This window comes from Cladophialophora yegresii, assembly GCF_000585515.1.
Source record: "Cladophialophora yegresii CBS 114405 chromosome Unknown aczIN-supercont1.4, whole genome shotgun sequence".
Taxonomy (NCBI): domain Eukaryota; kingdom Fungi; phylum Ascomycota; class Eurotiomycetes; order Chaetothyriales; family Herpotrichiellaceae; genus Cladophialophora; species Cladophialophora yegresii.
In genome coordinates, this window is record NW_006913048.1 from 1,170,882 (window position 1) to 1,186,765 (window position 15,884).

The 15,884-nt window shown below is 54.3% G+C and overlaps 6 protein-coding genes across 6 annotated transcripts; 3 read left to right on the forward strand and 3 right to left on the reverse strand.

The window, feature by feature from the left end:
- Window positions 1-792: 792 nt before the first annotated feature.
- Window positions 793-2,352, reverse strand: A1O7_05742 (uncharacterized protein; the record flags this gene model as incomplete). The annotated part of the gene is made up of 1 exon (XM_007759750.1): window positions 793-2,352. One exon carries the CDS (start codon window positions 2,350-2,352, stop codon window positions 793-795), a length of 1,560 nt encoding a protein of 519 aa, XP_007757940.1.
- Window positions 2,353-2,582: 230 nt separating this feature from the next.
- On the forward strand, window positions 2,583-4,370 carry A1O7_05743 (uncharacterized protein; the record flags this gene model as incomplete). The annotated part of the gene is made up of 1 exon (XM_007759751.1): window positions 2,583-4,370. One exon carries the CDS (start codon window positions 2,583-2,585, stop codon window positions 4,368-4,370), a length of 1,788 nt encoding a protein of 595 aa, XP_007757941.1.
- A 13-nt stretch (window positions 4,371-4,383) lies between these two features.
- A1O7_05744 (cysteine synthase A) lies at window positions 4,384-5,750 on the reverse strand (the record flags this gene model as incomplete). Its single annotated transcript, XM_007759752.1, has 2 exons — window positions 4,384-4,556; window positions 4,670-5,750. The coding sequence occupies 2 exons, from the start codon at window positions 5,748-5,750 to the stop codon at window positions 4,384-4,386; spliced, it is 1,254 nt and encodes a 417-aa protein (XP_007757942.1).
- A 688-nt stretch (window positions 5,751-6,438) lies between these two features.
- A1O7_05745 (uncharacterized protein) lies at window positions 6,439-8,001 on the forward strand (the record flags this gene model as incomplete). The annotated part of the gene is made up of 2 exons (XM_007759753.1): window positions 6,439-6,757; window positions 6,809-8,001. 2 exons carry the CDS (start codon window positions 6,439-6,441, stop codon window positions 7,999-8,001), a joined length of 1,512 nt encoding a protein of 503 aa, XP_007757943.1.
- A 328-nt stretch (window positions 8,002-8,329) lies between these two features.
- Window positions 8,330-9,426, reverse strand: A1O7_05746 (actin like protein 2/3 complex, subunit 2; the record flags this gene model as incomplete). Its single annotated transcript, XM_007759754.1, has 3 exons — window positions 8,330-8,409; window positions 8,479-8,628; window positions 8,694-9,426. The coding sequence occupies 3 exons, from the start codon at window positions 9,424-9,426 to the stop codon at window positions 8,330-8,332; spliced, it is 963 nt and encodes a 320-aa protein (XP_007757944.1).
- Window positions 9,427-9,678: 252 nt separating this feature from the next.
- On the forward strand, window positions 9,679-12,622 carry A1O7_05747 (uncharacterized protein; the record flags this gene model as incomplete). The annotated part of the gene is made up of 2 exons (XM_007759755.1): window positions 9,679-9,695; window positions 9,748-12,622. The coding sequence occupies 2 exons, from the start codon at window positions 9,679-9,681 to the stop codon at window positions 12,620-12,622; spliced, it is 2,892 nt and encodes a 963-aa protein (XP_007757945.1).
- Between the last annotated feature and the right edge of the window lie 3,262 nt (window positions 12,623-15,884).

The following is a 15,884-nucleotide window of genomic DNA, read 5'->3' on the forward strand; positions in this document are numbered from 1 at the left end:
GCTGCGTATCCGGCGCCCAAAACCTGTGCGGTGATCGATGCCTCTGCCTTCACGCACACGACACACATTTTCCAAGGTGCAGATCCGTCGGCTATGAGCCGTTCCAAAGAGTTTCCGACTATAATCATAGAGGATGAAAGAACATGGGTTGACACTGCATCGGGAACGTCGTCTCCTTGGGGTCCGAGAGAAAAGTATTGAGGGCCTCAATATGGGGCACAGAGTTCCAGGCCACAGCTATCTTATATCGTTAGACTGTTAGCTGCAATCGGTCAACACGCGCCTGGAAAGTCGCATACACCAGTGTCGTATTATCTGTCAAATCTGGCTGTGGCAACTTGGTGGAAGTAAGCTAATGGCATGACCTTGGGACGATGTTCCTGGCTCACGACCACCGTGTACCCGCTTCACGAGCGACAATGGGCCCTTCCGTGTTCGAGCATGATCGAGAAAATTGCTGAAGCAGGAGTAGCCCCGGATATTCGACTTTGGTTGATGCAATATATACTTAGGCTTGTGGCATAATGTCTGGAGATGCCTATCGGTTCACTAATGCTTGATAAAACTGCACATCCAAGGCGAATAGCCAGGAAAATGGTTTCAAAGTATGTGTGCACACTCAGTCACAAGCGCATTGCCATAGAGATTGTCTGTATCACGCGAGGGTTGCTGGACAATTGTGGGTAATCCGATTGTTAATTTCAATCCACCGAGCTGTCAAACCGAAGGACAGAAACTGCCGATGCTCGTCGCTTTTCGTTGGAAACACCAGGACTCAAGCACTTCAACCGATCAAGCTTCCTTCTGGCTTTCAAGGTTACTGACATGCGCCAGCAGGAACTTGCAACAAGTCAAGGCATATTTGCAAGCCTTGGTGAAGTTTTCGTCCTGATGAAAGCCAACACCAAGCTTGATGGAGATACCGCCAATCTTATCACCTTCTATCGCGTATGGGAGGACTCTTTTTGTTGACGGGGCGCGAATGACCGCTGTTCTCGTGGAAGTTTTCGTGTTGTTGACATCAGTAGTGGATGCCTTTTCAACATATTTCCCAAGCTGTCCTAAGCAGTCGAGGAACGCCACCATGCCGCTGTCGAACCGACGATGATTGAGAAGACGCCCAATAGCCAAGTCACCGCTGCTGAACAGGTCCAAGGGCGTTACTTTGGGTTCAGGATTTGCTGAGGCTGAGTGCAGTCCACGATCCCGGCCTGTGGTCTGCCTCTGAACATCTGGAGACAGTTGAGGATATTCCAACTTTTCTATGCGGGAAGTGCTGCCTTGGGGACGTAAACGATAGCCTTGAAATGTGAATCCGAGTCGTTCTGCGACAGTGGCCAAGAGCAACAGGGTCTGACCCCATGCTGCATTGATCTCGGACCAGTCAACACTTTGACTTGGCAGTCGACCAAGGCGCAGACCGTTAATGGTACCAAAATAGCCGTCATGGCCGATGCAAAAGGTGTCGTTGTAGACGTTTGTACGCTGCAACCGCTCGAGGTGCTGGAAATCATGAGCCTGTTTCTCTCTGAGAAAGGTCAGGTGAGTCGTTGTTTGATATAGGGTGTCATCCGTGAGGTTGCGTGACGCCCAGTATGTCTGTTCCTCCGACTCTTCTTGTTGTATCTGGTCTTCTAGATCTGCTATCTCTGCCTCCAGTTTCTTGAGTTCGAGCTCTGTTTGTTCAAGCTGCTCGTATAGTGATGTGCCCGCCTTTTTCGCATCTGACTGTTTCTGCTCCTCTGGGAAGACAGTCTGTTGAATGGACTTGAGGAAGCCAGCATAAGCATCTCTTTCTCTGTTGGCGCTGCCTAGCCGCGTTGCATAGTGGGTCAACATTATTGAAGTGCACTCCTGGCACATTGGATGGTCAATGTCCGAATGGGAGGACAGGATAGCGAAGAGGTCTTCGACTTGATTTTTCTTTGTAGACATCTTATCGGCCTCCCTGTGATCCTCGTGACCTTCGCCAACTCCATTGCGCTGATCTCTAGTCTTTCGTTTCGCTTGATCACGGTGATCCCTATCTGTTAGAGCAACTTGCGACTGGGTGATCTCGATGAACGACATGTCAGTGTTGCCCTTGGAGTAGCCACCATTTCGAAGTCGCACTCCATCCTGAGGGGCGGGGATGGAGCGTTTGTGAATGGGAGAATTTGGCTGAGCAGAAACCCGGTCGTAGAGATCTTTGCGCTCCTGTGGGTAGTTCAGGCGCGAGATGGTCGTAGTCGAGCTGTTCGAATGAGATTTGCCTGCAGTGCCAACTAGCAAATCAAATGAAGCTGGGTTGAGCAGTGCTAGCGACGGGTCAACGTCAATCGGCTGTCGACAATTCTGGCAATATTCAGCCATGTTGGTATACCAGGGATTGAATGTATTGAGAGACTTGTGAGGGTCGAGGTGAACTGCAAGTGACGTTGGTGTGATCGCGACCAAAACGCGTGACGCGGCTACGGGGAACACTTCACTTTATCTTCACTTTATCTTCCCCTCATTCTTCGATTGCTGACTTCCATACAAACATCCACATTTAATCCATTCCGCGTCTGTCTGACTTGAGTGGCGCCATGGATGCATGCGACATGGACGAGCCCTTTCGGAAGAGACCGCGTCTCTCCATGTTTCCCTCAGACGATCAGCTGGACGAAGACCTTGGTGGCAGACGAAAGCGCAATGATCTGCTTCTAAAGTCGCGTTTCGAGTCTATTTTTGAAAAGTACTCCCACGACTTCTCCAGCATCGGCGATGAGATCGACATGGACTCCATGACTATCGTAGTCAACAATGGCCATCTACAGTCAATGGAGAACGAGACGGATCCGGGTGGCTTACACAACGAGAGAGGCCAGACGCTGTTGCGAGCCATGACCGAGACTATCAATGACGATGATGAGGTTCGCTACCACAACCCCGATGCGGATGAGGTCATGAACAGCATCGAGGAAATGGCTGAAAGTGCTGCCATGGCCGAAGACCAGGAGGAGATGGTTCCGATGGACAGCGATGAAGAACTGTTTCTGCCTGTACATGCGCGGCCTTCCTACATGACGCCTCCAGAGTCGACGGAGAGCCAGAACACCATCCAGTCCGACCTGACTAACTCCGATCACGATTCATTGTTCGAAGCGCCGCGGCCTCGGCATTCTTCCAGTCCTGATTCACTTTTTGAATCCAAACTCGAGTCAGGAGACTCAGATGCAACAGAACTCCATCGTGACTACACAAGTATGGACGGCGACGTAGACGACAATGCTATTCTGCAAAAATTTGGGCCACAAGTCGGCCGAGAAGTTCTCTCAGTCATACAGAGAGCTAGAAATGCTGCGTACCAAGCCCACATCGAACCAGCCTGGCGCATCCCGGCAAACGTCGCCCTTCTCGAGCAAGCTAAACCGAACTCAACATCCAGAACACCTCCAAGCACCATCTTTGCAGCTCCGGAAATACAGCGGAGTGGCTCTCCAGACCACAGCAAGTCATTATGGAAGGGCTCACGGTTTCGGTCTACTAGAAGAGCCGTGCATCAGGCTCGGGCGATAAGACGTATCCGCGCCGAGTCGGAAGACCCACTTCAAGAAGACTTTAACGACGTCGAAGAAGAGGATCAAACAGGCTCTAGTGACGAAGACAGATCAGACTGGGGAGACCAGGAGACGCCGAAGCAGAAGCGCAAGAAGGTCAAGGTGGACGAGCAGGTCCTACAAATGAGGGAAGCAACCTGCTACTACTGCCAACGCCACTGGAGTACTCGAACCGGCATGTTCAACCACTGGACCAAGTTAGCAACTCGGTTCGATAAAGGCGAACTTGATGAGGATGATGTACACGACCTGGAGTATATTCACGCTTACGTGGCAAACAGTAAAAGAGCACCCAAGGGGCCTCGACTGATTGTCTCTGACTTCAAAACCCTGGTCGAGCTGCATGAAGGTGCCGGTATCTCATTCGACGAGATCGCAGAACTTCGAGCACTACGGACCAGAAAGACAGGCATTGCTTTGAACGACGTGTATGACCGATATCGCCTCATGACAGACAACTCTCCGTCCGAGTCAGCAGACTGGTCGAAACAGGAGCTACAGACTCTGCACCAACTCTGCCAGAACCCCAAGCGAGACATGAGTGGCTTTGCCTCTCAGTTTGAGAACCGCAACAATACAGACATCGGGAACAAATTGGCTGAGATCTGGTTGGCTGAACTGATAAATTCAGGTCAGGTAGATGCCAAGGCCGTCCAGGAGCAGAAGACAAGCATGTATGACGGTATTGATGGCGACCGCTCGAAGCATCGTCGCAGAGCACTATCGGTCGATGAGCTGTTCATCAAGCAGGAACCCGGATCCGATGAAGAGCTTTTCGGCCAGAGTTGATGCCCAGAGATCTTCAGTCCAGCTTTCTGCCCTCGAGGATGTCCTCGACAGTTGTGCGTCCTTCTCCCCCGATATCACCTATCTGTCCCCAGAACTTTGATAGATGGCGATTGCCGGAGTCGCACAGGATTGTGACCACTGTATGGCCGGGGCCAAGTTCGAGTGCTGTTCGCAGGGCTGCAACGCCTATATTCGAGTATCAGCGAAGTTTCGTCTAGCTTTTTCCCTGGGAACATGTGCCCGAAAGCATCTGGCCCTGAGAAGCGAGCACGGAACCAAGGGAAATGGTGGACACTCACAGTTCACGGCACTACTGCTGCCGACGAAAATGCCGTCCCGCTCTACCAACCACCGCGCCATATTCATGGCCTGTTGATCAGTAACTTTGATCGCATCATCGATTAAATCCCTTCCCCGCTCAAAATTCACGGTCGAGCGCGTCAAGCCTATCCCCTCAACAATGGTGTCTACTTGGTCTCTCCGTCTTGTGCCCTCTCGTTCCAACGTGTGGAACATAACCCCATGCTTGATCTTATTAAAAAGACCGCTGCCCTGCGGATCGGCCAGTATAACTCTGATATCTGGGTTCTGCTGCTTGAGATATGCCGCCACCCCAGAAATCGTACCTCCAGTGCCGGCACCCGCACAGAAAGCGGTGATGTTTCCAGCACACTGGCTATAGATTTCTGGGCCGGTGCCTTCGTAGTGGGCGCGCCAATTCGCCTCTGTTTCGAACTGGTTGGCGAAATAGCCTCGGCCCTGTCTCGTTGAGTCTGCGGTATGCTGTTTCGCCAAGTTCCGTGCGCGGTTGACGAAATGCTCCTGGTCGACGATCGGGGCAGGCGGGACTCGCTCCACCACGGCACCGAGTTTAAGCAGAAGATTTGATTTCTCGTGGCTCTGATCGTTCGGCATGCAGATGTGCGCTTGGTAGCCTTTCGCTCGGCAAAGCGTGGCGAGGCTGATGCCTGTGGACCCGACAGTTCCTTCGTAGATGGTGTCCCCTGAATGGGGCGTGAGGAGGCCGTCTCGCTCAGCGCGCGTGATAATGCTGAGCGCCACCCGGTCTTTGGGCGAGAAGCCTGCGCCGTTGAGGTGTTCACACTTGGCGAGGATTGTGCACTTTGTAACCTCACTGAGCGAGGGGATTATGATCAGGGGTGTCGAGCCAATGGTTGACTCTATGCCGCTGCCGATCGGGGACGGAGCAATCTTGTTGATCCCGGTGGAAGAGATGGTGTCTTCTGGTTGGGCTTGAAGCCGAGTCCTGGAAGAAGACCTGGATTTTGAGGTGTAGTATTGCCGGACATGGTCGACGATTACAGCCAGCGCGATGCCAGAGGCGATGCCGACCAGTAAAGAGCGTCCGGACCATTGCATCGTTACGAGTTTCTCTTGTTGCAGCAGTGTCCCGGGCCGGTCTTACATGCACAAGTGCTAGACTGATATATAACTGGAGTTGTCCGTTGGCCTTGTGAGATTATTCGCTAGCACTGGCTCGTACCGGACGAGGCTGACAGCCAGCCTAGAGATCAAGATAGAGTTCTGTAGCTGGACCCCTCCTGCTTTCACTGATGTCTCATGCCAGCATGCAGGCCGCGGACCTGTTTTCGATTTGGTCGTTCATTCCTGTCTGTTGCACAGCGAACTCGGATAATCAGCCACGACTAGCCTCTTCATACCTGCGTTTTTAATGTTCCTCCGTCTTCATCACTCGTCGAGTTGTGTATAAGCCTGTCGCACGATAGGGTTTGCAATGACACCACAACCAATATGAGAGCCTCACAAGATCCCTGCTCCATCTGGGAGGACTCGGCTCAAGAGCCGAACAGCAGCATGGCTGAAAATATCCGCCGTAGCAGCTTCAAAGGATCCGCAGTAGATTTCGACCTTACCGAAAACGCATCTCTACCACTTCTCCGCATTCGATTCCAATCCCGGTAATGCCAGCAGGCCGTTGGCAGAGTTCCGCGCAGCCCAATTTCCTGGCAGCGGTGCCTAGGGAGTAAGGTGGCTATTGTTCTGGTCGAGTCCGCAAGCGGTCGACCGCGCTTCTGATCCTCCTCCGATGGACTCGCCCGCCGTGACCCGGATCTTCCAACAGCTGTTCGCGAGACCATCACGGAAGTGCCTTCGCCTACAATGCGCACACCAGCAAGCACGGCTGCGTCCAGCATGCCAACCGGCTCACCAAATGCGGGCATACTCTCTCCGACGGAAAGAAGACGAGCCTGGAGGCGGTAGTACATGGCAGCAGAGGATCGACGCCTTCCCCAAGGACATGTCGAAGCAGCTGAAGGAATACCCCCGAGTTACCGCCCATGACCTACGGCACAGGACGCAGCGTCCGCGTAGAGTGAAGATGCTGACGAGGGAATTCATCGATGGTGGGCAAAACAAGCTATATTATCCAGGTAGCAGACTAACCAGGCACACAGACAGCCTGTATAATCCAAATTACGGCTACTTCACAAAGCACGCTACAATCTTCAATGCAGGCCAGCCCTTTGACTTTCGCTCGATCAAGGACGGCGCCGAATTCAATCGTCTGGTCGACCAAGGATACATCGACTTCGAAGATGCCTTGGACGAGATCGAACCCGACGAGACCCGCCAACTCTGGCATACCCCCACCGAACTCTTCCGTCCCTACTACGGCGAAGCCATTGCGCGGTACCTGGTGACAAACTACAAAATGACCCTGTTCCCCTACCATGACCTGATCATCTACGAGATGGGCGCCGGGAACGGGACCCTCATGCGCAATATCCTGGACTACATCTACGAACACGAACCCGAGGTCTATTCGCGCACGCAGTTCAAAATCATTGAGATCTCCTCCTCGCTTGCAGACTTACAGCTCACCAGTCTCCGACGGTCACCATACGCTGCAGATCATTTAGGCCACATCCAGATTTTGCACCGGTCCATCTTCGACTGGACAGAGTACGTCCACTCGCCGTGCTTCTTCCTCGCGCTCGAAGTCATAGACAACTTTGCGCACGACTCCCTACGCTATGACCCCGAGACCGAAACCCCGCTCCAAGGCAGTGTCCTCATCGACGCAGACGGCGAGTTCTTCGAGTTCTACGATCGAAATCTGGACCCTTTGGCGTCACGATACCTTCGGGTTCGAGAAATCGCGGCTCGGTCGCCCATTATCACGCCCATCACACAATATCCTAGGTTCATACGGCGGCTTCGGCATGCCCTACCTTTTGCCCCGAATCTCAGCGTCCCGGAGTATATCCCGACACGGTTGCTCCAGTTCTTCGACATCCTCGCCGCCTATTTCCCTGCCCATCGCCTAGTGCTATCCGACTTCAACTACCTGCCCCCGTCCGACACTGTGCCGGGCTTGAACGCCCCCGTGGTGCAGACCCGCTATCAGCGACGCAATGTCCAGGTGTCCACGCCGTTCGTGCATCAGGGGTTCTTTGACATTTTCTTCCCCACGGACTTTGCCATCATGGAGGATGTCTACCGAGCGGTCACGGGCAAGTTGACGCGGGTGTGTAGGCATAGGGACTTCCTAGAGAGCTGGGCGGATTTACGCGAGACGGAGACGAGGAATGGAGAGAATCCCATGTTGAGCTGGTATGGCAATGCTAGCGTCATGACCACTGTGTAGTATACCTGTTCTCCATTAGGCGGAACTGCGAAGGAGACCACGAGCTTTGAAAGTACCAGAACATGTGAGTCGGGATATGCATGCACAACCGCATGCTTTTCCATTGACCACATTTCTAGTGCGTTCTAACTATATTTTGGACCTCATGGGGTGGGCTGCGCGCTGCACTGACTTCTAGAATCGTCCAGGCGTAGTTGTGGAGAGCCACACTTGTAGAGACATCTGCGCAGAGTCGTCGGAGAGTGGTATTTGTCTTCTGAAGGAGGCCTCATCCGTCCGGTATCGACTCGTAAGTCGTCGTGAAGAGTCGACAGACGCTCCCGTAATCTCAGCCTTGAACTCTAAATGTCCTGCCGCTCGCGGTCTTCCTCTCCTTTTCTTCCGTCTCGGGTCTGGCACGGTTGAGAACTAGTGCACGCACCGTGTCAGCCGAGATGCCGCTCCACATACAGATAGGGGTCAGTATGTAGCACTCACCTTGCAGGAAATCAGCCGTCCTCCGCCGCATGCGCGAGTGGATGTACGCCTTTGACGCCTTGATATGGTAGTGGAAATAGTCGCGGAACGTCTGGATATGCGAGATGACCTCTTCCCGGCGTTGCCGCGTCAGATGTCGAGGGAACAGCACTGCCAATGTCACATCAGCGCCAGCTCGCGGCAGCCCGCCCGCACATATGGCTTGCAATGCTTACCGAACGTGATGAAGCCCATCTCGCCTTTCTCGCCCGTCTTGCCCACGCCCCTCAACCCCTGCAGCTCCAACGGCGGATCACTCCTGAACAGCACCTGCGGGGCGTTCTGGATGGCGCGGCGCCTGGCGTCCACAAACTCCTGCAGAAACACCTTTGCGAAGATGCGGTCCACGGCGTCCGTGAACATGGTGGAGAATATCACGGTCACGCGGTCGTGGCTGGCCTTGATGTAGATGGCTTCTTCCTCGCGGTAGTGGATGGCCATGACTTGGCCGCCCTCCGCGACGCCCTGGGGTGCCGACTCTGACGTGTATTTCGCGGCTTCTTCGGCGAGGGCGGCGAACTCGTCATACGCCCGCTCGAACGGCGCGGCCATGACGTTGCGCTTGAGCAGCGAGATGCGGCGGACCAGGTCTTCTCGTTCTTCGGGCGTGGGGGGCAGGTTGTCGAGGTTGACGAGGATCGAGAAGTCATAGCCCGCTTCCGTGGTCGTGATGTAGTGGCCGTACTCGCGCTGGAGGACCTGCTCCGCCCCGTACTCGACGAGTTCTCGGTAGCATTTTATCGACAAGGAGATGAGGATCTCGGATTTTGAGGTAGGGGTCGAGATGTGGAATGTTACGCCGTCAAAGTCGGACACGACCTGGTCGATGGTCGAGGGCGGGGTGGTGCCGGAGAAGCGTTCGGTGAGGAGGGACTGGATCAGCACATTCTGGTAGTCGAGGAGAAGCATTATGCCGCTCAGTAGCTAGGGCGCGGACGAGGTGGGCATGTAATTCAGGTCTACAACAAGGCTGCGGGGAGGTGCCTTGTGCCTTGTGCCCATAACTGGCGCTTGTCAGCAGCGGCGGCAGCATCGCAGTCAGTGAACGCATCGTGGGTGGGTCCGTGACGGCTTGGCGTTTATGTAATCGTGCTTCTCCGCATTCAGTTCAAGAAAAAGTTGTCCGACTTTCATCGAGTTTGCGCCCGCAACTGCTGCACCATGGTCAAGTCATATTTGTAGGTTCTGGCTCGCGGTATCGGCTCTCTGCACTGTCGCTGACTCGTCTAGGAAGTTTGAGCACAGCAAGACCTTCGGACAGATCTGTACCACCGCCGCGAATGTTGTCTGGGATCCAGCGTCCGACCATGAAGACTCGACGACGGGCAGAGGCGGCGCGGGTTGTGCATATGTCGGCGCAAACGAGGATGTCCTGGTGTGGGAGCTGAAGAAATCAGAAAAGATTCGGGAATGGCACGTCGAGGACAACAATGCTCTGGTCACCGTGATACACCGGAGTCAGACGGACCCAGACATTTTTGCCGTGGGCTACGACGATGGGAAGATTCGAATATGGGACGCCAGGACTGCAACGGTCATCATCACATTCAATGGACACAGGACGGCCATCTCGCAACTCACCTTTGACCAGTCCGGAGTCCGGCTGGCGAGCGGCTCGAAAGACACCGACGTTATCGTATGGGATCTGGTGGCAGAGGTCGGCTTGTACCGCCTGCGAGGTCACAAGGATCAGATAACGTCCCTCAATTTTCTTTCCGCGGAGGATGCACAAGACACTACCGACGAGACCTCTACTACGCACGGTTTCCTCTTGTCCACTAGCAAGGACGCCTTGATCAAGGTTTGGGATCTGTCGACGCAGCATTGCGTCGAGACACATGTGACACAGACCAATGGAGAATGCTGGGCGTTAGGCCTCACAAAAGACAAGACTGGCTGCATTACCGCAGGCAACGACGGAGAGCTCAAGGTCTGGTCGATCAATGAGTCCGTTTTGCAGGAGAAGCTGGGTACGAACATCCAGGAAGGGCGCAATATCCTACAGGAGCGCGGGGCATTGTACCGTCACGGACGTGATCGCCCGATAGCCGTGACTTTCCATCCCACGCGCGACTTGTTTGCTGTCCATGGAGCAGAGAAAGCCGTCGAGTTACTGCGAATCAGATCAGAAACTGAGATCCGGAAATCCCTTGCTCGCAAACGGAAGAGAAGAAAAGAAAAGGAGGGGCCAGCCGACGCGGACTCGGGCGTCGATGTCGCTGATGATGCAGAGGAGGTGGCTGACATCTCCACAGCTACTGTAGCGGACGTTTTTGTTCCGTACGTTATCGTACGAACGGGCGGTAAAGTAAGGTCAATAGACTGGGCAGGCGGTAAATCCGGCAAATCGGTACAAATACTGGTCTCTACGTCCAACAATCAATTAGAGCTCTTCGATGTCTCAGCATCCGAGAAGAGAAAGAAATCCTCCGAACCCCCAGACTACAACAGAACACTTTCAGTCGACATGCCAGGTCATCGCACCGACATACGCTGCGTGGCTCTCAGTTCTGACGACCGCATGCTCGCCACAGCATCACAAGGGAGCTTGAAGATCTGGAACACAAAGACTCAAACCTGTCTGCGTACCCTGGACTGCGGACATGCCCTCAGCTTAACATTCTTGCCCGGCGATAAGATCGTCGTTGTGGGCACCAGGGAAGGAACCCTCGAAGTCTTCGATATCGCGGCCTCAATATTACTTGACACAATCGATGCCCACGAACGAGACATATGGTCGATACAGGTCTCGCCCGATGGAAAGTCGCTGGTCACAGGTTCGGCCGACAAAAGCGCCAAATTCTGGCAGTTCAAAGTCATCCAGGAGGAAGTGCTGGGCACGACTCGAAAGACATCCAGACTCACCCTCGTGCACACCCGCACGCTCAAAGTCGCCGACGACATCCTCTCCGTGTGCTTCTCGCCCGACGAACGCCTCCTTGCCGTCTCAACTCTCGATTCGACCGTCAAAGTCTTCTTCGTCGACACGTTGAAACTCTTCCTGACCCTCTACGGCCACAAACTCCCCGTCCTCTCCATGGACATCTCCTACGACAGCAAACTGATCGTCACGTCGAGCGCCGACAAGAACGTCCGCGTCTGGGGCCTCGACTTCGGCGACTGCCACAAGGCCTTCTTCGCGCACAACGACAGCATCCTCGCTGTGAACTTCGTGCCCACCAACAATGAAGGCAACGGGCATCATTTCTTCTCCGCCTCCAAGGACCGTGTCATCAAATACTACGACGCCGACAAGTTCGAGCAGATCCAAAAGCTAGACGGGCACAAGGGCGAGATTTGGGCCATGGCCGTCGCTCACACGGGCGACTTTCTCATCACGGCAAGCCACGACAAGACCATCCGCACGTGGACCCAGACCGACGAGCAGATCTTCCTGGAAGAAGAGCGCGAAAAAGAACTCGAAGACCTCTACGAGACCACCCTCCTAACCTCTCTGGAGAACGACACCAACGAGCTTGCCGACAATGTTACAGAGGCGGGTCCCGCAGGCAAACAGACCGCCCAGACGTTAATGGCCGGCGAGAAGATCACGGAAGCCCTCGACCTCGGCCTGGAAGATCTGCGCACGATGCAAGCCTACGACGCGGCCCGCAAAAGCGGCCAGAGAGCTGCCGTTCCGCAGCGGAACCCGGTCTTCCTCGCCAACAACAACGTCTCGGCCTCTTCGTACGTGCTTTCTGTGTTTCAGAAAATCCCGGCCGCCTCGCTCCAGGACGCGCTTTTGGTGCTTAGCTTCAGCCAGATCCCCGCGCTGTTCACGTTCCTGGCGCTCTGGGCGCAGGAGGAGCGCGCCATCCCACTGACGTGCCGCATTCTGCTGTTCATGCTCAAGACGCATCAGCGCCAGATCGTCGCGTCGAGACAATTGAAGGGCATGCTCGAAGACGTGAGGGGGAAATTAAGGCGCACGCTCGTCAGGCAGAAGTCGGAAATGGGGTTCAATCTCGCGGGCCTAAGGGTGTTGGGCCGTCGAGTCCGGGAAGCTGCGGGGGAGAGTGAATTCGTGGATGAAGAGACGTGGGGCAGCGAGGCCCAAGATGCCGGCCAGAAGGGCAGGAAGAGGGAATTTGTGAATGTTGCGTAGAAACGGCGTAAGCCGACCGTGTAAGGCAATACGGTGATACGGAGGCACGTAGCCGCCGGTCTCGGGTGGGTGGCAGAGCAGGTCGGAATTTTGCCAAACCCGTCCATGTACTGGGTACCTAACACACCTTCAAATCTTCCTCGCACGACTCTGCGTCCATTGCAAATGTTGAAGCTTTCGTCAGTCTGCTTATCTATCTGGTCTCCGTACAGCATTGGCACCTCCGCGTTCGAAGATGCGCAAGGTGATTACTCCCGCCTGTTAACGTAGGCCGGTGCGAGACTAGGCAGCCGACGTGTCTGAAAATTAGGCATCCTTACACAAGGCAGCCTAGATAAACGGTCAATAGAGGTTCTGGCGAAGGCAGGCAGACGAGCGTCCAACAAGTCAAGCATATCAACAGGCAGCAGCAGGCAGCAGTACCTATCTCAAAGTCACACACCGAGACACCTCGTCACCCTTGCTTGCAGGTACCTCACCCCAAAAAGGTATAAGAATCGCTTCTTTATCCTCCTTCACCTTTTCTTTTCTTCCTCTCTCTCAACCTAGTGCTCGGGCTTTATCTGTGCGCGTGAGGCTTCCCGCCGATGCCAGATGTTTGCTACTTGAAAACTACCTGTTTGACCTAGCTTCATGTGGCCCTTCTGGGGCCGCGTGGGAATATTTGGATACCTATGTGTGCGAAAGCCCTTTTCATCGTGTTCGGCGCCTCGAGCGCTGAGGTGGAGAAGAGGAATTAGGTTTGTGAACTGCATTGAGGACGGGCATTCTGCAGGACCGTCTCTTGTCACACTGGATGGCTTGTATAGAGAGCCTGGAACGGAGACTTTGGCTGGAAGGATGAGTCAGAATGGTAGTTTGGCATAAGGATCCTAGTACGTCGAATGAGGCGCTCTTCTGTTGTCTGTGCCGCACGCTGGGCAAAGAACGCATATGCTATGGTGAGGACAGCTGGCCTACCAGCGAGAATCACCTGGAGTCCTTCGCGGAACTCTATGGCATCGGTTGACTCCTTGTTTGCTGTTTGAAGCAGGTGGAGCTCTCGTCTCACCGCCAGTCCGATAGCGACCGCGAATCTTTGCCGACAGGTCTCCGGCTCAGAGGCATGTTGTGGCGTATATCTCGATCGCTTGGCGGGTTGTTGAGCATCATGCGACTCCGTGACACAGCTGTGATGTAGCGATGGTTCGAAGTAGTTCGAGGTAGTGCTTACCATTATTGAGCGCACGCAGCTATCTACTCGTTTGATATGTAGGCTTTGTCGGAGGATAAGTCGGCAACTCTGTCGAGAAACGAGCGACGGCGTCGTTACAGAGGCTCGACGGCTGCGCATGCATGCAAGCTGGGTACGCTGTGTGCTTCGCCGCCTAGAAACCTCCCTCTCCGGAATAGCCAAGATGAGGAATAAATGGAAGAACATACCTTGACCTCCTTACAGATCCCGCGGCGTTACCGGCAGACGGCAGTGTCATCGGTTGGCCATGCGAAGGCTAGATACGCCGCATGCGCATGTACTTCCGGGTGCAGCTCGTTTGTGTGCTGAATCATACACTTCTGGAACACGCATATGGTGGACGAAGGTGCAAAGTCTATGACGTTGTTCCAGCTTAACACTTTCGAAAAGTGCGCCAGCGAACCCAGTTTTGGGTGGTGCCCTGTGCGGGGAGCGTGACTTCAAAGGATCTCAATAGGAAGAGTATGAGCTCGTGTCAAGTTCTGGTGACAGACAAAATCCGGATTCGAGGCAATGATCACCTGCTATGACTAGTCTTGCTGGCATTTCCAAGCATTGGGAAGTTCCCATCGAGTAAAATGGACCGCCAAGTGAAAAATCTAGAAGTTCGAGATCAGCGTGCTAAAGCTACAGTACAGTACCTTGTTGTCATTCGAGCTGCAGCTGTCATTCGAGACTCGTTTGGGTGGTCACTCAAGTCATTCGTCGACCGGGGCGGACACGGGCAGGGTGTATGGGAGACAGCATGGAGAGTTGCCATCCGGAAGTTGGGGCAGTAGAGAGGCTGTGGTGATAAGAGGTCAACATCTTGGGAGGTTCTGTCTCCACACGTCAGTATGACTGTCGAATGATCGCCAATCCTTGATTGAGCAATCGCCCAATTCCGGGGTTCCTTGTGGTCAGTACTCCGTATGGACTCCAAACACGCGGCTACTCTGCAGCTCTCACCAATAGACCGAACACGTTTAAGTGTCGGTGAGAAGGAAGACCGTGACGAGAATTGAGAACATGACAGGGACAAGCCCAGTTATGGCGGTTGCAGCCGATGTCAGCCACGGTCACACAAGGGCATGCATTCCTTGAAGATCCAGTACCATGGATAGTCGACGGGAGGCTGCATCGGCAGAAAGGTACTGAAGCAGCTGTTGTGTGGGAGGAGGGGCAGCGGTCGTCCCTATTCGAGCCTCATTCGAGCCTCATTCGCGCCTCAACAGCCAGTGTAGCACAATGCAGCTGAGAAAGGAAAACAGCCGCTGCGCGACTGTGACAAGAAGGGGGAAGGTGCGCCGGAGGGAATGAAAGAGCTGAGGTCGCCCGCGTAGACGCAGGACCTGGTATACCAAGAACCTGTGACTAGCCAACGCGGGTACGCAGTACCGTGCATTGTGCATGTGCAGCGGCGACGATGATTCTTGCAGGTTGACTTGACACCTGAAGCTCGTCGGGTTCCGGCCTGTGTAGTCCCACGTTCGTCGTTGCCTTCTGACTTGGCCATCACTCTCTTGTCACTTGATTCTCTCTCATTCACCTCTGCGCTTCTTCCATGTCCGACTACCCCCCGAGTGTCTATACAGCATCCACTTCTCGAAGACGACAACCCCACACTCCTCCGATCGCCCAGAGCAAACGAGGTCCAACAGCTTCCATTTGACCTCTATGACAAGAGACAAAAACTTGGCTGCCATATGACTTGTGCCAGATATTGCTGCGCCTCCTTCAAGCACCGGGACTCCTCCGTCAGCGACCATGATTAACCAACAATGAGGGCCATTCTCCAGCTGGATTCCTTTACTGCGTACTCCGTACGCCGTATCAACCTGCAATAACAACTGCATCGAGATACACAACCCATGAGCCTCCGCTGGGGAAAGGAGCGCTACCAAACAACTCGAAGCTGGTGTCACAGCTGGACAAGGGTCTGAGCTCCCGGCTGCACGTAACCAGATCTGGCACTGACCTCGGCCGAAGTCATGATCTTGCCGAACCAGAGTTTCGTTACCGCAGTCGAGACTGCACGAGCAGCGGGCC